We start from the raw sequence: 25,474 nt of genomic DNA on the forward strand, positions 1-25,474 counted from the left end.
GAAAAGTTTACTGACTGACTGAATGAATGAGTGGCAAGGGACACACCTGGGGCTGCCTGATTCTGTGTCAGTCCCCCTTTGAGACCAGTTCTCTGCAGGGTGGTAGGTGGAGCAGGGAAGGTCCTGGAGGTATCAGATGGGCAATACTCACCTGCAGTTGTACAGAGCTTCCCTGGGCAACTGAGTTGTGTGTTACTAGTCTCTCCATGTTTCCCCCAGGCTGTAACAGCACCAGAGATCCCCAGGAGGGCAGCCAGTCTGGGCTGGTATTTTCCTCAGCTACCCAGGCCTACCTTGGTAGTAGAAATGGAAGGTGCCAGGCCCAGTGGGTGGTGGGAGGCTCTGGAACCTCAGGGCCGCTTGGTGGGTGGGGCTGCGGATGACGTGGCCCCTCAGCAGGAAAGACTGGTTTGCCAGGGGCAAGGGGTCAGGCCCCCCGAGGCCCTCCACAGTTATTGTCTCCCCTTCTCGGAGGCTGATGTTCTGGACCTGTCCGTAGAATAAACAGAGCAAAGCAGAAGAGTCAGGCTTCTTTTTGCTGATTGAGCCCTGCTGCCCTCAGGCTCCTGCAGGCCCGGGACATGGCCAATCCTCAGTGCCCCTTGGGCGTTGGAGCCCCACCCCACCCCCCAGCTAGGCACTTCAGTGCAGGAAGAGCTCATTTTACCTTCCCAGTAACCCTGTGAAATGGGACCTGAAGTTCAGATATCAAGTGAATTATCCAAGGTCACGTAGAGAGTAGCACAAGTGGGATTTGTAAACACGTCTGTTTCCAAAGCTTTTCAGCTACACCAAATGCTTCCTGTCCCTTCATAGCTCTAGGCTCAGTCTTCTCATTGGTAAGGTGGGGATGCAGTTGGTGTGTTGAACTAGATGGTGTCCGCAGAGGGCCTGGCCAGCAAGGTGGGCTCTTAAACATCAGCTTCCCCTGAACATCCTCTGTTGTCCTCTCACACCCAGCCTGCCTCAAACTGAGCACCCGCTTCCCCCAGCTGGCAGCTCCCCTGGCTCCCCAGCTCAGGGAATGACCTTACCATCCATCTGCAGGCCCAAGTTAGAAACTGGCATCTCTCCTCCTCCCTTATACCCCACATCAAATCCGTCATTCCTTCCTGTCAACTGGCCCCCAACTCTGTTCACGGCCCTTCATCCCCGCTGCTGCCTCCCCCGTCCTCGCTGTTATCGCTCACCTAGACCCTCGCAGCAGCCTCCTGCCAGCCTCCCTGCCTGCAGGGCTTAACCCACTTCTCCCTCCACCTCATATTCTCTGAACTGCAGCCAGTGAATAGCCCTGATATGTTGCTGCTCGTGGTGCTTCCCTATTTAAATCACCCATGGCTCTCCAGTGAGCCCACAAAGACCACAGTATCTAGTCCAGACTCCTTGCTGTGGCCCTCGAGGCCCTGCCCAACTTGGCCTCTGCTGACTGCTCAGCCTAGCCTTATGCCACGCCCCTCCACGTGCCAGCCACCCTTCTGTTCTCTCTTCTCCGGGCCTCTTTTTCCAGTCCTTTCCTCTGGCTGTCACAGGCCCCTCTGCCACCACCCCAACACCCTTAGACCTTCAATCCCTGGAGCATCCTCTGGGCTCCATGCCTTCATTCAACAAGGATTGGACAGCAACAGACTCTGCCCAGAGGGGAAGTGTTAGTGTGGCCTGGTAGAGGAGCACTGGATTGGGAGCCCAGAGGTCTGGGACCTAGTCCTAACCATGTGATCTTGGACAAGTATGCCGACTATTGGAGCTTCATTTTCTCCGTCATATAAAATGCCTAGTGTGAATCTTTGCTACTCAGAATGTGGTCCCTGGGCCAGCAGCATCAGCACCACCGGGGAGCTTGTTAGAAATGCAGAAGCTCAGACCCCACCTAAGATCTACTAAATCATCCTTTGCATTTTTTTTTTATATCTCTCATTTTCTTTCTTTCTCTCTTTTTAAAATTAATTAATTAATTAATTGTTGGCCGTGTTGGGTCTTCGGTGCTGCTCGCGGGCTTTCTCTAGTTGCGGCGAGCGGGGGCTTCTCTTGTTGCGAAGCACGGGCTCTAGGCGTGCGGGCTTCAGTAGTTGTGACACACGGGCTCTAGAGTGCAGGCTCAGTAGCTGTGGCACACGGGCTTAGTTGCTTCAAGGCATGTGGGATCTTCCCGGCCAGGACTCGAACCCGTGTCCCCTGCATTGGCAGGCAGGTTCTAAACCACTGTGCCACCAGGGAAGTCCTCATCCTTTGCATTTTAACAAGGTGATTCCGAAGCATTGATCTACATGGTTTCCAAGGTCCTTACTATGTTGCTCTGAGGTAGGACCTTCACAGATTATCCTCCTGGGCTAGTTAAGTGGCGTCCAGTGAGTCACCAAATCCTTCCTAATCTTATCTCCCAAATATTTCAGTTGATTCCTCCTCTCCATCCCTTTGTCTCTATCTTGGCTCTAATTACTTACCACCCTCCCCCCCACCCATTGTTCCTCACCTGGCCTTCACTCCTCCCATCCCCAACTCATCTCCCTGGCCCCGGCTGTCTCAAGATTGGACCATGTCTCTCTCCTACCCAAACCCTGTTGGTGACTTCAGATTGTCCACAGGAAGAGGTCCAAACTTCCCAGCTCACAGTTGGCCTCAGCAGCTCTGCCAGCGTCTTATCTTCACTGCAGCCACAGGCCATGCCTCACTCCCCTCCTCTGGGCATTTGCATATGCAGGATCCAGCCCAGGGAATGCCTTCCATTTTTTCCTCTCCTGCTGAAGCTGCTCATTCTTTCAGGTCTCAGGGCCACCATCCTCTGCCTCCCAAGCCAGGCCAGTCAGTTCCTTTACTTCAGGCCTCTCTACCGTCTGTCTCTCTTATAAAGCCTAAAGGTAGCATTTTGGGTCACAATGCCCTCTTCGCTGGCCAGTTGCAATAAAGATGTGTGGAAAGGGTGAATGTGTGGGTCGCTAGAGGTACATTCCTTGCAGATTTCTGTAAACTGAGAAGCACAGAGCATGCTGAGCCCAGCCAGGTCCAAGGACACAGCTGCGCTAGGCTCTGGGCCCCTCAGACTGTGGGTGGTGAGAGCATACGTGCCCTGCAGACTCCCCTGCCTGGGAGAAAAGGCCTAGGGGATCTTTGGGGCTGAAGAGAAAACGCAAGGCAGGGTGCTGGGGCAGATGTGCAGCCTCTCCATGAGGAGCTCCCCTCCAGGGCACATTTGGGTGGAGGCTGCTGGACCATCTGCCAGGGACATTCCTCAGGGAATTCCTGCAGCAGGCGGAGGCTGGATGAGGTCCCCTCAAACTTGGAGATTCTGTGATTCTAGAGTTGGGCAAACAAGACACACACACGTGGAATCTGTAATTATCGAGAGATGCCAGGCAGCATATAATTCTGCCTTAAGTGGGACTGAATGCATGCAGCAGGAATCCTCTAGGGGGGAGTGGAGGGGTTGCAGGCTCAGGGAGAGCACGTGGAGCAGGTGGGGCTGAGAGCGCCTTACGGGGGCAGGGCCGGCCTGGGAGGAGGAGAAAGGGAGGACATCACCGCAGGGGAATTACTAATGAAGTGAAGGCAGAGAAGTAGACGTGAAGTTAGCATTTTTCCTAGTTCCCACAAACACCCTTTTGACCCCATCTTCCAGCTCCTGACCCTGCTTTTTAGCCAGCAACAGTGGCAACAGCAATAACAACAATTACCATTCACGGAGCGCCTACAATGTGTCAAGCCTTGTACTATTTACAGATATTTCATCCTCACCAGAATTCTGTAAGGTGGGCGGTAAAATTCCCTTAAGTAAACAGAGGCTGGGAGAGGCTAAGGTCACACAGGTGTTAAGTAGTAGAGCCTGGCCTTGCTGGAGGCAAAGGCAGCTCCCTTCCTCCTAACCTCAAGGGGGTGTCACCTGCAGACAGATTTCTAGACATCTTTATTCCTGGGTCCCAGGTCCGCCAGGTTTAGCAGGGAGGTGGTTTTTGGCTATACTGGGCTTTTTTCAAGATGTTGAGCCATCTTTCCCCCCAGAAGCCTGTAAAGCTGAGAAAACTGGGAGCTGAGACCTCTGTCCCCCTCCAATCTGGGGAAGGCATGGGGCCCTCAAAGCTGGCCTGGTGGCAGGGGTTGCCATGAGAGCATGGAATGGAGTGGGCCTGATTACTTGGGGCTCTTATCCAGAAGGTGCTCTATTCTCACAATGGCTGTCTATGCAGCGCTGGTCCCTTGGGTTTCAAGCACCCGCTTGCAGGCCTGCCACAGTGGCCAGATGTAATTTGTCACTTGTTTGAGGGCCAGGCCTGACAGGGGCCAGACAGGGCTTGGTGTTAGACAAGGGGGGTGATGAAGTCTTGATGTAATTTGCAGGCATCTGAAGGGCTCAGGAGACAGATTGAAATGTCAGCTCTGCTCACGACGGCTGTCTTCCCACACCCCTAGCCAGTGACAAGAGGGGAGCTGGGGATCAGGCTGGGGAAGACAGAAGCAGAGGGAGCTGAGTACAATTCCCACAGGACTCTGGGCTGTCTAACACTGCCCAGCTTCCAGCAGACCAGGGGTCAGTTCAAGGAAGGAAATATGGCTGCTTTGAGGGGGCTGACTCCTTCCTGGATGGGAGGTGGGGAGGATTCAGGTTGCCCTCTGCCAACCCCAGACCATCAGCCTTGACTGGCCTGTCTGTCCCCATGGAAGCTGCCAGTCGGTCTCTAGGACATGCTCTAATGGTGCGACTCATAGACAGGATGGTGCCACAAGTCCTTGCACACAATCATCTTAGTACAACCCTGCACAGGCCATGAGCTCAGGGATGACTTGTGTGTAAGCCCCTCCCCCAGTACCTGAGTCCCACTCCCAGAAGCTGACCACGGCCCCTGTTCCACTGCACTCTCCTGATCACCGACACCTGTGTGTGTACTCTGACATAAACCCACCGCATGCACACAACTCCCTCAAACACATGACCTGGCACATATGCCCACACATACATGTGCTCCCTCACTCCAACAGCAGTAGAATCACAATTCTTCCCATGAGATCCTTTATAGTGTTCAAAGCTCTTTCACACCCATTATCCTCACAGATCTCACAAAACCTCAATAAGGGAGGTAGGGCAGGCTGTGTTTACCTCCAGCCTATAGAGAAGGGAACCTCGTAATCAGAGAAGTTGAGAGCTCCTCTTTGGGTCACACTGTAAATCCAAGGCAAAGCCAGGACTCCAGGCCAGGACCCCTGATTCCTGGTCCAGTGCTTTGTCTTCATGCAAGCATCCCAGGCCTCTCCCCTGAAACTGGGAGAATTCCAGATGGGGTTCCTAGAGGAGCAGGCAGGGCTGGGCTGAGAAAAGGGGTTGGGGATGGAGTTCTCCAACTGTTCCCAACTGAACTCTCTTTCTGCAACAGGACAATCTTCTGGGCCAGGGGAAGAATAGGGACTCTTGAGTCCTGGATCAACTCCCAGCTCCATCATCGACTAGTTGATAGGTCCTTGGGCAAGTCGCATGACATCTCTGAACCCCAGTTTCATCTGTGAAATGGGATAATCACACCCACCTCATGGGGTTATAAGGGTTAAGTTAGATCCCGCCTGTATGGGGCTCAGCACAGAGTGGGCGCAGCATGAGCAGTCCTCTTTCCCGTTTTTGGAGAGACCTGGGCCCCACCCAGGCTGTGGACCCACCTCACCTCAGGTCTGCCAGGGCTCTGCCTGGGAGGCACTGTACCTGGGAGCCACCCTCTCCCTAGCGCAGATTCTGAGCTGCTAGGAAGCAGGAAACAGGGTCAAGGGCCTGAGATACCACTGCCATTCTGAGCTATGAGGGAGCTTCCCACCCAGAAAAGGAGCCACACTCAGAGGGACTGGCTGGGAGGAGCCTTTTGCATCATCTGGTTCAACCTCCTTTAACAGAAAGGGAAACAGGCCCAGAGAAGGCCAGGGCTTAGCCCAGTGACTGAGAGATGGGCTGCAGAACCAGGACTGGAACCCCACTTTCAGTTTCTGTGCTCTATGTGACAGCTTCTATGCTCTTGTCCTAACTGATGCTTGTCTACAAACACTTATGGGGTAGGGTCTGCTTTAGGGAGGGGAAGAGGGGCCTAAATCCTTGGGGCTAGACCTGTTTGCCCCCTTTTGACCCCCCCCCCCTCAGATAAGCCTTCTAGGAGCCAAGGAAGAGGAGCTTGCTGAGAAATCTCACCCCCCTGACCCACCACCCTACTCCTGCATCCATATCAGGCCTGGCCCTGACCTGGCCTAGAAGGGTAGGGTGTTCTGGTTATCAAACTGGCAGCTGGCCTGGCATGGGAGAGCAGTGTTCCAATGGGGCCATCTAGGGCACTAGGGCAGGGACTGTGGGCAGCTGTGTCCAGGCTCCAGATGGTACAGAGAGCACCCAAGCCAAGATGGGCTGGCAGCGGGAAGGTTCTTGGAATGCCAAGCACAGTGAGAGACATGAGCCAGGCCCAGAAAGGCCTGGAGCTCTCAGGGGAGCTGGCTGCCTGGAGAGGAAATGGGACCCTCATGGGCCATGGGGCTCATGCCCACCCACCCTGAAGGGTCTTCTCTGGATCTCTCTAAAAAGAGCCTAGCCCAGTGCCCAATCCCCAGCTGAAATAGGCAAGCCTCTTCCCATCACAGAGGGCTGGCCCTGGCCTTCTTTCTACGGGCAGCCCAGACCCTCGGCCTCAGAAGGCACAGATAGCTGCAGCATCCTGAGGGGAGGTGGGGGCCAGGGATGAAGCAGGTTATGAGGGGCTGTGCTCTAAGCCATGGAGAGATGGGCTGTTAGGGATTCTGGAACCCCTGAGGCTGTTCCTCACAAGGAAGGGATTGAGAGGGTCTTGCCCAGGGGCCCAGCCTTTAGCCAGAGCTGTGGCCACATGGCAGGGGTTCAGCATGGTGTCAGGCTGACCTGCACAGGAGTGTGATTTTTGGGTCTTTAAGATGTTCCGGACTTCTCAGGTGGTCCACTGGTTAAGACTCCGCACTTCCAATGCAGGGGACTCAGGTTCGATCCCTGGTTGGGGAACTAGGATCCCACATGCCGCGTGGTATGGCCAAAACGAAAAACAAAAAAAGTTCCTCTCCTCCCATGGTTCCTCCAGTCCCCCTTGCCTGGATTCCATCCCTTCCACCTACCCTGAGCCATCCCTGTGAATTCACGGAAGGGCAGGCAGGGGCTTACCCATGATGGGAAGAAGCCACAAGCCCTCCCCAAGCCTGAAGGAGCAGTGGGCAGCCTCCTGGGCATTCCAGCTGTCTCATCTGTCTTGCCCCCAGTGCACAGCGTGGCCTGGCCCAACTGCCAGCCCTGGGCAGGAGGGCACTGCACTCAGGCCTAGCCTCTGGCAGGAGTGCAATCCAGAAGCCATTAAGCCCACCTCCTGCTCCTAGGCAATAAGGTCACCCGTTCAAAACTGCCTGGGCAGGCTTCAAGGGCCAGTCTGCCTTACCTGCTGCTTTCCAGCTGAGGCTTGGCTGCTGGCCTCTCATCCTTCAGGCTTCAGAGCAGGTATCATCACCTCTGGGGAGCCTTCTCTGACCCCCCCTGGCCCCCCCATGGTGGAGTGTGCCCTATCCTGGAATTCCTATCGTCCTCTGTGCTTCCCACTCCTATCTCCAACAGCACTGTGCATTCTGTGGTCATCATTTTTTTTTTTGGGGGGTCATCATTTATGATTTCTGTCTCCCTCACTAACTGTGAAGATCCGTGTCTCCAGTGCCCAGTACAGAGCCTGGCACATAGTAATTGCTCAATCTGTACTTGTGGAACAAATTCACTCATCAAAAAACATTAGTTAGGGCTTCCTTGGTGGCACAGTGGTTAAGAATCCGCCTGCCAATGCAGGGGACACAGGTTTGAGCCCTGGTCTGGGAGGATCCCACATGCCGCGGAGCAACTAAGCCCGTGCGCCACAACTACTGAGCCTGCGCTCTGGAGCCCGTGAGCCACAATTACTGAAGCCTGCGCACCTAGAGCCTATGCTTCACAATAAGAGAAGCCACCACAATGAGAAGCCCGTGCACTGCAACAAAGAGTAGTCCCCGCTCGCCGCAACTAGAGAAAGCCCGCGCGCAGCTACGAAGACCCAATGCAGCCAAACATAAATAAATTAATTAATTAATTAAAAAAACGAAACATTAGTTAATGATGAACGGAGTGACCTTGGGCAATTCCCTTTCCTTCATGGCCTCAGTTTTTCAACTACCCATTGGGTATTGGTCTGCAGTGTCATTAATTCTTTAGGTCCCCAAGTGGCCTGTGTGGTGTGGCCAGGAGGCTTAGATAGGAGCAGAGGTTGCTGGAACTGGCCATGGAAGAACCTTAAACCCTGCTTCAGCCCTGATGATTCTGTCCCTCCCCACCCAGCCCTCCCTGCCATGGCCTCAGGTGCTCTCCGGCCATCAGGGCCGACAGGGTCCCCAAGGACTCTGCCCAGTGGTGGTACGGTAGAGGGCGGGGCCCTCATCTGCCTGCTATGTTTCCTGACAGCAATCCAGGGCTGTGGCAGGTCTTCCTCTCAAGGTTGCCTGGTAACGGCTTTTACATTTGATAAAAAAAATGTGGCAGAACCAGACAACAGACACGGGGCTTCCGGGGCTTCCGGGGGCTTCCATGAGAGGGTGGGTATCCAGGGTGGGGCTTGTGCCTGGGCCAGGGCCAGGGCAGGCAGAGGCAGCATCTTGCCTCATTGTGGAGAGAATGGGCCCGGCCCATTCTTCGGGACTGGGCCCGGCCTGGCCTAGTGGGCGTCTGTGGGGATGGTAGGCTTGGGGGTAGAACCAGCCCAGGCCTGCAGAGGGGCAGCCAGCCTGGCATCTGCCCCCTCCCACCCCCTTCCCCACACCTGCAGCTGGTGCCTTCCACCTGGTGAGCCACAGCCAGTGCCACCGCTCATTAGGTGATGATTTTACATTAATTACCTTAATTAAGCAGCACTGAGTGCTAATGGCTTGAGGTGAGGTGGCTGTTCCTAATTACCCTCCCAGTCAGACCAGAGCGAGGGGCACAGGGCTTGACAGAACAGGAGCAAATAGTTAGAGAAAGAAGGGGAGGGGCCCACCAGTGCTGGGAGAATGTCCCCCTCCGCAGGGCCTGGCTCAGAGACCTGGACCTGACATCCCCAGAGGGCAGGGCTGAGGGTGCTGCCCCGGGACAGCTGAGCTAGCTTTAGGCCCAGATCCAGGGGCTTTGGGATGCGTGGGGAGCAGGCCGGGAACGGCGGATAGGCAGAGCTGTCCTCTTCCCTGGACTCCTCCTCTGCCCCTTCCCTGTGCTCCTCAGTCACTGCCCTGATTCCCTCAACTGGGCTGAATGCCTCTCCTCTCCACCTCCATTAAGTCTCCAGAGTCACATCAAATGTCACCTCATTCCTCCCCACCTCCATTCATTTGTCCACTCATTCAGTCAGCCCATGGAGAACCCAGTCTGGGCCGTGTACACCAAGGCACCCCTCAAGGAGCTTACAGTCTAACTGGGGAGATGACAGCTATAAACAGACCCGTAGGAGACAGCGTGATGAGCGAGGATGGGGGATGCCCCAGGCTTTGGGGATCAGGAGAGAATTCCCAGAAAAAGTGATGCCAGGGTTGAGTCCTAGGGGAGGAGATAGGAGGATGACTCTTCCATGCAAAGGGACCAGTAGGTGAAACTGGGGCTTGTGGGGAAAGTGCGCTTGACCCATTCCCTTAGCTGCAAGACGTTTAGTGCAAAGCAGGAGTAGAGAACAAGGGAAGAAGTGGCTAGAGATGGGCCCAGAGGCACTGGCCTTGATTTAGAGGCCCTTGGGGGAGACGTGGGAGGTAGGATCAATTTCATTTGAGAAAAATGACTGCAGTGTGGGTGGAGGATGGTAATGGGGGCAAGCGTGAGTGGAGTGACCAGTGAGGCATCCACTACAGCATCAGGGGACGGGTGACAGAGGCTGGACCATGTGGCGGTTGGGATAGAGGGGGAGCAGCAGGTAGACCTGAGTCTGGGGGAGTGTCATGGTGATAGAACTTGGGCATCAGGGAGCTGGTGGAACAGGGAGAGGGAAGGGCCAAGGTGCCTCTGGTCACACAGCTCCAGGGATGCCATCTACAATGCACTGTGGTGGCTCTGCTCTAGGTTTCTGACTGGTTGGGGTCAGTCTCTGAGGACAGGAGTAGGGTGGCAAGCATGTTTGGGGGAACAAAAAGGAAGAGTTGGGTTTGGGGCCTGTGGAGGTGGTGGAGCCTGTGGAACAGCCATGAGGACCTGCAGGCTCAGGTTTGGGGATTAAGAGGGAGCCTTATGCCAAGGGAGGGATGAGATGGCCCAGGAAGGTAGGGGGCAGGGGGCTGGGCACTAGGTCTGGCTCTCCCAGCAGCTGGTCACCTTTGATGCTGTGGCCATGTCTTTCTTCCCACCTCTGCATCCCAGGAGCCAGCACAGGGCCTGGCCCAGAGGAGCTACTCAGGGAGTATTTGCTGAAGGGAAAGAGTAAGTGAATACAGGAGCGAGTGAATATGTGAGTGAGTGAGGCTCCACGGCTCTCACAGGTCCAACAAGGCCGCCCTGGGTTCTTTCAACTCAGACGCATGGATTCAGATGCTCACCCAATCCCGTGCCCATCGAGGCTAGAGCCCCTCCTCAGGCTCTCCTGAGCTCCTGGTTAAACCCTTGGGGGAAGAGGATAGGCACACGTGCTTCTCCAGCAGCCCCTCTCAGCCTAGGCATCGCTGCGCGGGAGCAGGACCCTCTTCACTCCCTGAGGCGCAGGGCAGAATCCAACCATGTTTTAGGCCCACTGCCCAGTCCTGGCCCTAGGTCCCTGTCCAACTGCTGACCCTGCACATCTCAACCCAACCCCCCGCCCCCATGGCCAGCACCTTTCCGGAAAGATAACACACTAGCCCCAGTTCTGCCCCTGCCGAATCCAGGTCACTCACCTTGATTTCCACACCGTAGCCAGGATAGACGGAGATGTAGTAGAAACAGTCCAGGCCAACATCAAGGGGTGAGCTGGGGGCTGTGGGGGAGTCCAGAGAGCCCTCTGGGCCTGAGAAATTCCAGCTACAAGGGCCTGGGAGGCAGGAGGAGACATAAGGCTAAACCCAGCTCTGGCGAAGCGGATCCAACTATGGCTGACCTGTGTGTGTTTATGTGTGTGCGTGTGTGTGCGCGTGTGTGTGTGGTGAAGCTCACCCCTTGGGAGGTCTACTACCCTGTTAAAAGCAGGGGACCGCTTTCTCTTGAGCACCTACTGTGTGCAATCTTGTCTCAGTTCTTGGCAATAGCTCAATGAGGTAGGTCTTATTGCCATTTTACAGATGAGGCTCAGGGAGGTGAGATAAAATTTCTAAGGTCTGCTGTAGTTGCTTCCAATCAGGATTTGAACCTGGGTCTGTCTGGTTCCCAAGGGCAAGGCAGGCCAGCACAGTGACAGAGAGGGAGGAATTCAGGGGCCCCTCAGCTCCCCCATTCCCATCTCTAGATCTGCAAGCCCTCAAGTAGCTGACCTGGTGGCTGGACTGTGGTGATGGTGGTGGTGATGATGGTGCTGGTGGTGGTGGTCTCCTCATCATCTCCTGAAGCCGTAGAGGTGGTGACGGTCCCCTCAATCCCAAGCCCTGTGGTCTGCGACATGACCTCTGGAGCCCAGGGCCTGCCTACGTCTCCAGGACCTTCTCGGGTCGGAGTCCACGACCTGCTAGGGGGTGTAGTATTGGGCCTCTCTGCTGGGCCTGGGGTGGGCATTGCCATACTGGGCCCTGGAGGTAGGGGAGCTGTGATATGAAGTGCAGAGGGCTCTGACTCCAGGCTCCAGGGTCCTTCCCTGGACTGGGGCTGAGTAGGTGCTGCCACGATGGCTGGAGTGGGGCTGGTGAAGACGGGGCGGCTGTCCTGCTTGGCCAGAAGGGGAAGGGGACTCGGGGTGCATGGTGTAGGTGGGTCAGGCCGGAAGGGCTGTGCTGGCCTCAGCTCTGCCTCCTCCTCCTCCAACCCCTCTTGTAGGAATTCCTCGAGCAGGGGGTGGTGGTTAAGCAGCTTCAGGGTAGGGGCCGTTGTGACGAAGTGGATGCCTCGTTCTGGCTGCTCAGGTGTGGGGTTCACTGTCAGCTCCCCATCCGTCTCCTCCATGCCTGGGGCCTGCTCTTCCCCCACTGTAGGGGCCTCCGAGGAAAGTCCTGAAATAGTAACAGATGATCAGAGGTTCTCCTCCTGCCCCACAGTGAGCAGCATCACACCTAGTCCAGGCAGTAGGAGGCCCACCTCTCTCTCTTTTTTTTTTTTTTTTTTTGTGGTACGCAGGCCTCTCACTGTTGTGGCCTCTCCCGTTGCGGAGCACGGGCTCCGGACGCGCAGGCTCAGCGGCCATGGCTCACGGGTCCAGCCGCTCCGCGGCATGTGGGATCCTCCCGGACCGGGGCACGAATCCGCGTCCCCTGCATCGGCAGGCGGACTCTCAACCACTGCGCCACCAGGGAAGCCCCCACCTCTCTTTTGACATAGAGCCTTGGGGAGTGTCCTCATGGTTGAAAATCATGGAGCTATAGAATTTTAGAGCTCTTAGTGAGATGATATCACATACTTTAAGGATGGCACATGAGATATCCCTTCTCCTCCAACACCAGAGGTGGACATTACTAATCTATCATTGCACTATTTCCTGGCTGTTCTCAGATCCGGCCTCAGAATCCTTCTCAACACAGCACTCTAGGCAGCCATGCCTGATACCTCAGACCAACATGACGAACAAATATTTCTCATCCCTAACGTAGCTCAAAGGCCTTATTTTACCAATGACGAAACAAGGTCAAAGAAAGGAAATGACTTGCTCAAAGTCAACGACCAGGTAATTGAAGACGGGAGATGACACCCTTAGCAAGAGTGCCATCCCCCACCAGTGTGACTTTTCTGCCTGAGATTACAGGGCATTGCATTCAAGTTCACTTTCTGTTCTCAATGAACCTGGTCATTAGTCTCAGGAAATGCTTCATATATTTGGATTCCTTCACGGACACATGACGACATTTTTGTTGGGGTCCCATTATGCCCTATTTCTCTCACTTTTCAGAAAATAATTTCTTTTGTCTCTCTCTCTCTTTTTTGTCCTTCTACAAAAGCTAAACTCTGGAGTAAGGCAGATGTAAACTCTGGAGTAAGGCAGATGTAGCTTCAAATCCATCACCATGGGACTGTGTGACCTTGGGCAAATAATAAACTCCCCGAACCTTATTTTTCTCATCTGTAAAATGGGGTTTCTTTTATAGGATTAACTGAGATAATATTACTTCCCTTTCCCATTTGCTGTGCCTCTCTGAATTCTCTTTATCTTTCTTTTGACACAAGCCAGGGGCCATCTAGGGCAGGATCTAAAGTAGGGTCATCTGCATGCTACAAGCCCCTCCCCCCCAAATCCATGGTAGACATTATTAACCAATTTTGGTTATTTCTTGCTGAGGCCACATGGGGCTTCAGAATCCTTCTTAACACAGTTATCCAGGCAGCCACTACCAATTGATTAGATAGGCTATGGAAGAAGAAACTTATTTGCTGATACTGGTCTGAGGTTGCTATGCTGTTGATTGTATTGACTTATTTAAACACATAGCTGAAGAGATGATGCATATTCTGCCTGTGGCCCACTAGGCTCCCCAGATACTTGACTGCCAGAAAAAGGTCAATGGATGCTGGCTCCAGATTCACTTCACATAGAATTTTGCCAGTTTGGAGAAGGCTGGGAAGATATTCTGATTTTAACAGCTCTCAAAATGGCTGCATGAAGATTTGAAGGGAAACACAGCCAGGGTGAGATAACAGAGTTTGCAAGGAGAAGGTTGGTTCCTCTGCACATCCGATGGTGGGGCTGTCATTCCACAGGCTCACACCCACCCCATGGATTGGCAGGCGTGAGGAAGCGGCAGATGGCCTACCTTCTGTCCAGGAGACCATGGTAGCTCTGATGTGTCAGACAGTTGGGAGGAGGGAGGAAATTGGTGTGAGGGAGGGGGGTGCAGGTCAGAGGGCTCTCCACTGCTCTGGGTCAGAGGGGCCTTGGGGCCCCAAAGCCCTGAGGAACGAGGCCCAACCCCTATCTCCTGAGATGCTCACTAAAGGAGTCCATCTGTGCCTTGGCATTCTGTACCAGACACTGACAACACAGTGTCCAGACTAGATGCCCAGCCAGACCCATATCCCCTGGAGCAGACGGTCTGGCAGTGTCCCGTGTGTTTCATCTGAGTCAGTGGTGGAGGGTCCAGGGAGTGCCTCTGACATGCCAGCACGGGGCTGTTCTCTTTGCCCAGCCCCCAGATGTCACACGGTCTTTGCCAGGTTACCTGAGAGTGATCATAGCATATGACAAGGAAGAAGAGCCTTTCTCATCACATAGACTGGAGCCTGAGGGTTCCAGTGTCCCCTTCCAGGGTTGCCCAAGAAGAGGTGTAGCAGAGGCTCCCAGGGTAGGCACCTGCGGAAGTCTTCACTCGGAGAGGGAGTGCCTCTGTCTCAGGAAGGGACCGTAGCGGGCACAGCTCCTCCGGCTGGCTGCCAGGTGGGTGCTGGGCAATGGAGCAGAGTTAATGGGCACCTCCCGTCACTGTCGATTGCACTGATTGTGTTATCTGGGGGGACTGAGCACTTGGTTAAGTGGGATCGAGATAGCATATCAAACGAGCAAATTGATTCTACCATCAGCTGCCACGTGGGCCTGGAGGGCGCTACCCACTATCAGAGAGGGTAAGATAATCTCCGGGAGACAAGCCATTTCCAGGGAAAGGGCATCTCCAGACACCCTGGATGATTCTGATGGAATCCTGAGGCCCTGTGAGCCCCCTCCCCAGGTTCCTGGGGTTCTCTCTGCCTGGGCTGACTGAGTCCAAAGGTGTAGAGACTGACAAACGGGGAGTGTGATGCAGGGGAAGCAGCAGGAGGTGTCAGAGACCCAAATGCCCAGTCTCATCAGGCACCTTAATGTGTGCCAGACACTGAGTTGGGCCGTTCCCGTATCTTGGATTATTTAATTGACACTACGAGTCTGTGAGGTGGGACTCTTATTCCCACATTACAGAAAAAGAACCTGAAGCTTAGAAAGGTAAGGTGAGGACTTGTCCAGTCACACAAAGGTGGAGCTGGGATTTGAACCTATGTTGATCTGGTTCACAAAGCCCTAGTCTTTCCAGGACACTAGCTTGCCTCACAGGAGGAGGCAAGAAAGTCCTTTAGCCAGTTGAGGAAACTAAGGCCCAGAGAGAGGAATGGACTTGTCCACGGTCTTATGCAGGTTAGAAGTGGAGCTGAGGCCAGAGTTTCTGGCATCTGGGACCTGAGCTGAGGCTGAGCTGAGCTGGGCCCTCAGGAAGCCTTCTGGCTGGGACCCAGGGAGCCCCCGTTCTGTGTCCAAAGCACACCTGAGTCTGGGACTCAAACCAGCAGCCGAGGACACTGCTCTGCAGGGCGGGCATGCCAAGTCACACATACACTGGGGTGTAAATGTCAGCTCTGCCACTTAAAAGTCAAGTGAGCCTGGGCAAGTCACCTCTGTGTCCTCAGCTGTAAAACGGGCAGTTTGGAGAGGTTCTGTGAGGATCTTTTTGTTCTAAATAGCAGGGTTTTTTTGTTTGTTTGTTGTTTTTTTTTTTTTTTTTTTTGGTGGCGGGGACTACAGAGGGAGAGGCCACACTCCGAGGGGGGCAGCCCCCTGCCAGGGCAGCACTGAGCAGGCCTTTAGGGTTGGGAGAAGCTGGCCCGGGTGAGGCCTCTCCTTTCTGGGCGACCATGTCCCCTGTTGTGTGGCAGTGTGTGTGACCTCGAGCATGTCAGCGTCCTCAGCTGTACAAGGAGGATAATACTGCATCGCGCTGCGCAAAGGGCAGCCGCCTCCGCGGCTGGCATGTATGTGGGGGACAGTGGCCCACAGCAAAACAGCCCCCCATGATCCCCACCTGCGCGGTGCCGGTGCCGAAACGCAGGAATGCACACCCTGGGCTGCTGCTCCCGCGGGGGCCGGGGGCTGCGTCCTCCAGGTGGGCTGGGACTGGGAAACACCCCTCGGCTCCCACACCACCCTGTCGCCGTTCCTGCCGCGGAGCTTCCCGGCAGCCCCCAGCCCTGGTGGGCCCCGCCGCTGCCTCCTGGGCCCTCCCCCCGCATTAGCTCTCAAGCTATGCAAATAGACATCGGAGGGAGCCCTGTTTAAAGTATTTAGACGAAATGAAAAAAGGCTTTCATCGGCACTAATGAGCCATTCAGGATGCCTCCCCAGTGGATTCTCTCCCGCTCCGCTTCCCGGCCCGCGCCGCCCCCCTGTGGCCCCTCTTGGGATTGGAAGCCCCCTCCTCTTAGCCCCCGCCGGGGCCTCCCAGGGAAAGCCGCCTGCCCTGCCCGCTCCTCCCCTGGGCCCAGCTGGGTGAGGGTGGAGACAGGGGGCCGCGTGCTCCACCTGCACAGACTGGGATCTAGATGGGGCGCGGTGCTAGCTTCTGTTTAGGGAAAGCCACAACGACTGGGGACTCTTCTTCATAGCATCCAGCTGGGTAGGTGTTCTGTCCCTGTCTGAGAGTTGGGGAAACTGAGGCTCAGTGAGGCCCAGGACGTTGCCAAGGGTCACTGCCCCTGCGGGCTGAGGAGTTGGAATTGGTCTGTGTGGAGACAATGGCGGAGGGTGGTGGTCCCTGCCTGGGGCAAATGCTGCACCAGGCAACACACTCCCGATGCCACCTCAGGCCCAGGCGGGCTGTCTGCTTAGTGCTGTTGTGTCTGCAGATCTTTCTGCTCCAGACAGAAAGAAAAACCTCAGGTTCCAATCCCCAATCTATGTCTCACTAGCGGTGTGACTGGGCAGGGGGCTGCCCACTCGAGCCTTTGCTTCTCCAGGTGTGGAGTGGGGACCTCCTGGGTTTGGTGAGGGCCATCTAGAGACAGGCCCATCCTCCCAACGGCCAGTCCCACCCCGTCCTCTGCAAGGGCGGGGGGACCTGCTGGCCTTAGCGGCTGGCACAGGAAGGGGACCCCACAGTTCTCAGAAAGGTCAGGCTTGATCCCCAACTTGTGGCAGCACCATGGCTGCAGGTGGGCACAGGGGGAACCTGGGGGATACAGTGGGCAGGGAGCTACCCCTCAGGATTCTGGAGGTTAGGCTGGCCCAGCATAGGGAGAATGAGTATTTAATGGGATCCATTTATTATCCCATAAAAGCTAATGAGTTTATTCTGGAGGTTCTCTGGCCCCTTTCAAGTTTTAATAGGGAATTAGTGAGGGCCTGGCCCCCGTGGACCCCCTTTATCCCAGAGCCCGAGGGAGGGAAGAGAGGCTCCTGGAGTAAGAGCACCTGGGCCCCCCAGAGCCAGAGCCTGGTCTCCACAGCGACGGTTCCACTGGGCCCAGGCCTACCTCCTGAATTGAGGGTCCCCAGCTGGAGGCTGGCAGGGCCACATAGGGCCCCTGAGGCCTGATTCCATGTTCTACTACTGAAATAATTACCCCACAGTATCCCTGTGTCTGAGGTAGGTTTGCTGCTGTCGACTACTTGTATTAACAGAAAAGGCAATAGAAGCCCTATACAACAGATGGGGAAACTGAAGCCTAGAGTGGGCGTGTGGCTTCTTCAGGATCACCCAAAAGGTATGGCAGAGGAGAATGGACACGTTCTGCCTCCTGTGGTTTGCAGCCAGGCAGCTACCATTACTCAGTGCTCACGTGCTAAGCATGCACTCAGCAGTTTCACATGTAATCAGTTATCCTCCCAAGAGACAGAGACACTGAGGCCCAGAATGGTTAAGTAAGTTGTGCGAGGTTGCACAGCCCATGCGTGGCAAGCCTGGGGCTAGAACCCAGAGCTCAGCCGCTCCATAGCTCAGCTCAGTCTACTGCTCCCACTGACCCTCAGCTGTACCTCTTGACTATCTCCCCACCAGCCTGGCCGTCACTATCCTAGGGCACTCTTGCTGGGAGCACTGCAGCTTGGGGTGATGGGGAAGGAGTCCTGGTGGTGTCTTGGAGGGCCAGCGGTTAGGGTGGGCAGTGGTTTGAGTGCGGCAGATACACTCAAAGGGAACTTCTCTGCCAGAACAGGTGCCTTCCCCCTTCTTCCCTGTTGCTCACTACTTTGTCTCTTTAAACTTTCCCCACCCTACCAGATCCAGCTCCAATCCCCACTTGGGACTGAGGGAGCCATCCCTGCCTGGCCCAGTGGGTGACAACAGCTCTCTCCTCTGATCTCCTGGGAGCACTTCTCGGTAGGCCCTCAGCACACGTACAGCTTTGTCCATGGCCAAGGATCTAGCCCAAGGCATCTCTCTTCCCGCATCTCTGCCCACAAATGCTGACCCCTGGTGCCAGGTACATTGAAGGTGGGCTCAGGGGACACACTCTCCAAGCCAGGATTCTGCCTGTCTGCACACTTGGAAGGCACCCTGCTCCCCAAAGTGCTTGGCCCTTGGCCAGGAGGAGTGGGCAGGGGAGGGCAGGGGTGGGCAGAAGTGTGTCCTGCAGGGAGAAGATGGGCAGCCAACCCTTGGCAGTGCCCCAGCACAGCCCCAACTGGCAACTGATGAAGAGTGTCTATCGGCACAAGCTGGTGGGCCCTGCAACCCCAGACTGCCCTCTCTTCCCCTGCCACTGACCATCCCCCATCTCACCCTCTTACTTCCCTCTCTTGGCCAACTCCTGGCAGTTCGGTTAAATCTGGAGTACAAATGCGAATGGGGGCATCTCCTCCTGGCTGGGACCTAGGCAAGGAAGCGGCTGCTCCCCAGAATCTGAGCCCTTGTAGCCTCTGTGTGCATCTCATCCCTCCCTCATTTACACAGGAAGAAACAGAATCCAGAGAGGTTTCCCAGGTCACACAGTAAACTTGGGGCAGGGCTAGAACTCAAGATTTTGGGGCTCAAAGAGCATCTGGCCCAACTGTTCTGAAGAGTGAACCCTCCAATACTTTTGGGGCTGTCTGCCATCTGTGGGCATGCCTCCAGCGACAGAGAGCATGCTGCTTCCTGAGCTGCCAGGAACAGCTACCTCCCCCATTGTACTAGGTTGGGGGTGGGCGGGTAACCCTGGGCTTCGGCATCTCCAGCGTTGGGGTCTTCTTGCCGATGGAGGGAGTAATGGGGGTAGAGCAGGCAACACCCAGGAGTCAGCCCACCTGTTCTGGTCCCGCCCCTAACAGGCTAATTGGTCCCCCTGCACAAATCACTTCCCCATCCCGAACCTTCATTTCCCCACCAGTAAAATGGAAAAAAAGTATCACATTCCAGGATCTGGTGAGCCACAAAGGGCTCTGTGAAAAAAATACTGAACGCCACTGTTTACTGAGAATTTACCATACACCTAGCACCATTCTAAGGTGCTTTACCAGAATTAACTCATTTATCCCCCCACAATAACTCTGAGATATGAACTTTTATAGGTGAAGAAACTGGGACCCAGGGAAGGGCAGTTCCCAAGTTACCAGTTTGGATGTGTCAGATTCAAACGCAGAGGCCATGCAGCCCTAGTGCAGTGCTGTCTCATAGAACGTTTCATGATGATGGAAATGTTTTATGTCTGCACGTCTGTCATGGTAGTCAGTAGCCATACATGGCTAGTAAGCCCTTGAAATGTGGCTGGTGGGACCAAGACACCGAATTTTAAATTTGATTTCATGTTCATGAATTTATATTTAAATCGCCACATGTAGTTGGTGGCTACCATGATGGAAAGCGCAGCTCCAAAACCCGACCTCTAGACCCAGAAGTATTCACCGCTCAGAAGGGAAGAGCCTAGAGTGGGAGGGGGTCCTGGAGAAGATTAAGATGGGCTGACAGGGTACTTCCCTGGTGGCGCAGTGGTTAAGACTCCGCCTGCCAATGCAGGGGACGCGGGTTCGAGACCTGGTCCGGGAAAATCCCACATGCCGCGGAACAACTAAGCCCATGTGCCACAACTACTGAGCCTCTGCTCTAGAGCCCGCGAGCCACAACTACTGAGCCCATGTGCCACAACTACTGAAGCCTGTGTGCTCTAGGGCCTGTGCTCCACAGCAAAGAAAAACCACTGCAATGAGAAGCCTGCGCACTGCAACAAAGCATAGCTCCTGCTCGCCACAACTAGAGAAAGCCTGAGTGCAGCAGCGAAGACCCAACACAGCCAAAAATAAGTAAATAAATAAGTAAATAAATTTATTAAAAAAAAAAAAGATGGGCTGACGGTGTCTACTCCCTTCCTTTGGGCCTGGGAAAACTGGGGCCTGGGGTTGGGCAGGGAGAGGTGACAAGGAGCCCTGGGAGTTCTTTAGGTTTTTCATAAAGGCCTCAGGAGAGCTGAGCCTGTCAGCCACTCACTCCTCAGGGAGGACTGGTGCCACCCACCCACAATGTTTTCTTCCCAACCTGGGCTGAGCACTGATGTTCGGAGGGGTGGGGTGTTCAATGGGCAATTTGGGGACCTCAGGCAGAGCCGGTATAGGAGGACGTTATGGATGGAGGGCAGCCAGGAATCCCTGGCCTCTGGCGATTTGGCCCAGGACGGAGCCAGGGTGTGTGAACGCTCCATGACAATGCCTGCTGTGCTCGGCTCACCTGCCGCTACCTCCCTGCCCAGTCAGGCACACAGGGGCAGGGAGCCTGGCCTGGCCAGCACCCCAGGGCTCCTGGGCAGCCCCAGAGTAGCTGCCTGGTCTTGGGACCAGGGGAGGGCATCACATTTACTGAGCACCCTCCATGGGTCAGGCAGGACTTCCTAGGGGGCTGTCTTCCACCCAGAGCAGCGCCTTTTATGGCTGGAATCAATATTTTACACTTTGTGTGTGAAGGAACTGAGGCTGAGAGGCAAAGTGAATCATCCTAGTTCATACAGGAGGAAAGTGGCAGATAAGGGGTCTGAACTGGGTTTGCCTGTTCCACAGCCTGGGCTCAAGTTTCTACTGCAGAGTTACTGCTTCATGTGAGCATGTGTGGGCCTGTGAATATGTGGGTCCGTGTGTATACGTGAGCGTGTGCATGTGTCTGCATGTGTGTTGTGTGTGTGTGTGTGTGTGTGTGTGTGTGTGTGTGTAGTCCCAAACACACAAGGACCAAAAGTCATTACCCTTTGTTCTCGACCATGGACGCCACACCCTGGAACCTGGATTCAGGGTCCTCAAGCCTGGAAAGGTCCAACCTCCCAGAAGGGATGCACTTCTCCCCAAGGCGGTTGCTGTGCTGCCTCCTTTTCACCCTGCGCCCTTCTTGGACCCTGACTTGACCCTTCCCAGGGTCATGTGGCCTGGACAGTCCCTTAGGCTCTGGGTGTGTGGGGAGAGAGGGGACAGGGCTCTGGGCTGCTGCCCTCTCCTCCCCACTGCCCCTTCTCTCCTGTGAGGCTGTGGCCAGGGGCCCAGGGTAGAGGGAGTGCTAACTGCCATGTTCTCCGCTTTCCAATTTAAAATCTAATATGGTCTCGCCACTGCAGAGCTGGGGGCTGGAGAGGTGATTAATGAGGCCTCTGCTACAGCGTCGCCTGCTGTGCTCTACACCTTCCCCTGCGGCCCTGAGTTCCCCGCTCCTGCCTGCCTGCTGGCCCTGGGACCCCTAGCCCTGCCTGCCAGCAGTTCCTGGTGCTGGACAGGTGGCACAGGAGCTGGGGGCCTGGAGTGGGGCGTTGGGAGAGAGAAAGGGGCTGGCCTTGGACGTGGGGGCAGCAGGACTGACGCCCACCCCTGGGGCAGGCTGGAAGGAGAGGAACAACCTGGACCCTCTTTGGCCTTACCTCCCTCACCAGCTGGTACCTAACCATTCTGCTAACTCCTCGTGATAATGCCAGCTGGCAGGAGTGTGGCCAGGGCAGAGGAGGGATGTGGCCCTGGGCTGGGTGCTCAGGTCAGCCCTCCCCCAGCGCAGCCACCTCAGCAGCAGCAGGGATCATATTTCTCCGAATGGAAAACCTTGGAAATGTCAGCTGGGCTGAGGAAGGCTGTGAAGGCCTTCTCCCTGGAGCTAGTACCAGGGCTGGCTCAGCCCAGCCCAGTGGTGAAGCTGGGGGACAGGGGGTGGTCTACGGAGGAGGAGGAATGGCCATCCCCTCCATCCTCTGCCCCCTGCCCAATTCCCGGTACCTGTGGAGGAGAGTCCCTCCTAGCCACTGAGCCCAGCAAGGTACCAGGGTACCAAGGTACCAGCATCTTTGGGCTGTTTCTCCCTCCCCCCACCAATCCCCCCTGCAGTTCAAAAGCTGGCATTACTGAGGTTACTCCCAGTGCCTGTGTTCACCTCTGAGCTGAATGGCCGGCCCGGTAGCCCCAAGATTCTGTGGCCTTTGGTCAGAGGAAGAGTCTCACTCTACGTACCAGGGCCAAAGTGACCTTGTGACCTTTGCCCTGTGGCTACTTTTGTCAGCTACATCTGGGAAGAGATGGATTGAGGGATTTGGCTGCACCTAGACCCCCAGTTGCCCTGATCCTTAATGCTGAGGTCGGCTCTCTCTCCCCTGGGGGTCACTAGAGTGTCTGTCCTTAGCTGTGAAAGCTGAGAAGACTGGTGAGGCCTTGTCAGAGCCCTGTCTCCAGCATGGAGGTAGCTTTGCCATGGACAGGCTGTGTGACCTTGGGCTTCTCTTGCCCTCTCTGGGCCTGTCTGGCTTTTCATATAGTACTTGGTTCCTGGCTTTTTAGATTCTTTGGGTGGGTGGGGTGGAGAGTCACAGCCCCTCTACTATCAGTGCCCAACTGCAGGGGTTGGTGGAGCCTCACAGTGGGCAGTGGTACAAGTGGAGGGGGCCTGGCAGGGCAGGGGACTGTGCTCTGTTGACTTGCCACTTTCCTTCTGAACGTCACTGGACCCCATACACCTCATCTCCAGTACCTGAAGTCCCTGTGTGTGTGTGGGTAGCCTCATCCAGGTATACTCCCTCCCGTCTCCCTCACACTTTGAACTCCATTCTGTCTCTCCAGCTTCTATGGGGGAGATGCAGGAGGTCCTGCCTTACTTCCAAATGGCCTGCGGAAGAATCACTGGAGGCCTGGGATCTGCCTTTAGAGGTTTGGAGGGGGTGGGGGAGGGTAGCCTGGGACCTTCTCCTAGCCCCAGGCAGGTGGCATGGGGCCTAAGCTGCCCCAGGGCATGGGCCCTGCACCTGTGGACAATCCCAGACTCCCCTTGTTTCTATGGCCTGTGGGACTGAGGGGAAGGGGCCTTACCAGCCCAGCACCCCAGCCTGTGAGGCTTCCTGTCCTCCCCACTTCCCCAGCAAGCCTGAGTGGGGGAGGGGAGGGGTGCAGAGCAGCTAAAAATAGCAGCAGCAGCTCAAGTCTCCTTGAGGGGTCAGTGGAGCCCAAGATTGGGGAGGAAGAGAGTGGAACAGGCTCTGGGGAGGGGAGAGACCAGACTGAACTGGGACCTGCTGTGCCTACACCCAGGGCCACAGTCCCAGGGCATAGGGACAGAAGGGTACAGATATGCAGGGACATATGGACACAGACACCCAGGGGTAGAGGGACAAGCCAGGCAGAGATATATACAGACATGGCTACCTGCATATCTGGGGCTTCTTCTCCCCCAGACCCCCTGGGAACACCAGATGGACCCAGCTGTGCAGACCCCAATCCCTCAGTCTTCTCTCTTGACTCAACCTTGCTCTGACTTCCAAGGACCCTGCCAGATGGGGTGTGTGTACACCTTGAGTAGAAAAGGCTAAGTCCTCCCTCTGTGTCCCTGTCAGTCTCCTCTGCTCGAGGCCCAGGGCAGGGAAGGACCAGGGAGCGCCAGAGGTAGCATCAGGGATACAGGTGCAACAGAGACTAGGCTGAGGGCACCACCCCAGCCTGAGCGGCAGGCTTCTTCCTAGCCTGGGCTGGCGGGCAGGGTGGGGGGATGAGAGGGAGACGGCTGGACCCAGAAGAGCAAGGCTAGGCTCTGTCAGGAGGTGGAAAGAATGGAGTGGGCGGTGAAGGAAGTTGGACCAGGGGAGGCTGGATAAGCAAATGCACCAATGACCTCTCTCAGGCACGCCTTGTTTGGTCCCACCTTTACACCTTTGCCTGGAGACGCCAGGGGCTCTTCCGTCCTCAAAAGAAGGTGACTCCCTCTCCCCCATTTCCTCTAACCAGCCAGAAAATAGGACCTCACAACAAGAGGGAGGCTGCCAGCTGCCAGACCAGATGTTTCCAATCACTAGCACATCCCCTTGCTGGATATAAATGATATCTAAGAATGTCCATCAGAGCAGCGAGCCAGGGTGAAAGCCCTTAGAAGCACTCTAACCCCAACCTTCATCCCTCTGCACTGCTAGTCTCAGCTTCCTAGTCAGACCTGGGCCAGCTGGCACTCACTGCCCGCCCCTGCCTTGGGAGTCCAGCCCTGGGCTCCTCCGGCTTCTGACCCAGCCCCTTCAGTGACGACCTGAAAACCAGCCCCTCCTGGTGCTGGACAGCTCTGGCTACACGAGGACCCTCCTCTTAAGTGGGGCTTCCAGTTTCTTCCCTGTCACCACCCCTTCTGATTTTCTTTGATTTTGGATGCTGTTTTTTGAAAGAGGTGGGACAGATGCCATGAATTCCCAAGGAAACTGAGGCACAGGAAGGTGACATGATTTGCCCAAGGTCACCCAGCCAGTAAGAGCCAGTATCAGGTTTAAACTCTGGGAGTCCTGGTGCCCTGACCAGCATTCTTCTAATCATGTTCTTCCTTTGGGGCTGCCCCCTCCTCCCGGAGGCACAACTTGGCTCTCCAGACTGCATGATATCCCCCCCTCACAGGCTTTGGGGCTCCCTAGGCACCTGCTGGCTGGTGGGACCCAGGCCAGACACTCAGCAGGTGGCTGCCTGGGGCACAAAGGAGCTGGTGCTCAGCTGCTGGGCTGGGAGGGAGAGAGGGAGAAGCTATGGGGGTGGGAATGGGGGAGGGATCGGGGCTGAGAGTGGGAGGGGCAGGGTCTGCTTCTGTGCCTTTTATAAGGAGCGAGAATGCAAAGGGGGTAAAACAGCATGCAAATGAGCATCTGTTGGGGGTTGCTCTGTGGTTCAGGCACTTTTCACAGGGGCCCTGCAGTTCTGCCCTTGCAGCACATGACCAGCTGGAAGGAGAGTCCTGAGGGTAGAGAGAGGAGCCCATGGGGAGGGGAGGAGTGGGGGACTGAGGGAGATGCTGAGGTTAATGGGTGCAGGATTCCGGCTGGGCCCCTGGGGACTGCACCCACAGCTTGGATTCTCCAGCACATGTGGTTTGGTGGCAGGAGGGGCCCTGCACCTGCTCTGCCTTCTTGGGAGGTTAGAGAGACACTCAGACCCAGCAAAGATGGAAGGAGTTGTGATGGGGGGCACCAAGCAAGGCCTGGCCTAGGGATCCCAGAGGCTCACTGGGCCCTCAAAGACCCCAAAGATGAACTCTCTTGCTACAGAAGAGAAACTGAGGCTCAGAGCAGTCCCTGGCCAGGAATCTCTTGTCCTTTTGAAGGTGAGTGGTTGGATGCTGTTGAGCATCTTGTTCGTATCGCATTTAATTAAAATCAGAGGGTCTGTAGTCTAGCTGGGGAGGCAGTCACAGCTGAGTTTATTAAGAAGGCAGCTCCCCTCCAAAATGAGTTCCTTAAGGGCAGGGATTA

The 25,474-nt window shown here is 55.6% G+C and overlaps 1 protein-coding gene across 4 annotated transcripts in view; it reads right to left on the reverse strand.

The window, feature by feature from the left end:
* Positions 1-25,474, reverse strand: part of SEZ6 (seizure related 6 homolog) — a gene marked incomplete at both ends in the record, with an annotated part of 43,864 nt that overhangs the window by 11,577 nt on the left and 6,813 nt on the right. For all 4 annotated transcript variants that reach the window (XM_082860581.1, XM_082860580.1, XM_082860579.1 and 1 more), the window contains 3 exons: positions 294-489; positions 10,870-11,003; positions 11,440-12,108. In XM_082860581.1, coding sequence (XP_082716707.1) covers positions 294-489; positions 10,870-11,003; positions 11,440-12,108 — 999 coding nt within the window. The remainder of the gene's footprint in view (positions 1-293; positions 490-10,869; positions 11,004-11,439; positions 12,109-25,474) is intronic.

The sequence above is a fragment of the Leucopleurus acutus genome (assembly GCF_964270905.1).
Source record: "Leucopleurus acutus genome assembly, chromosome: 19".
In the NCBI taxonomy this organism is placed as follows: Eukaryota; Metazoa; Chordata; class Mammalia; order Artiodactyla; family Delphinidae; genus Leucopleurus; species Leucopleurus acutus.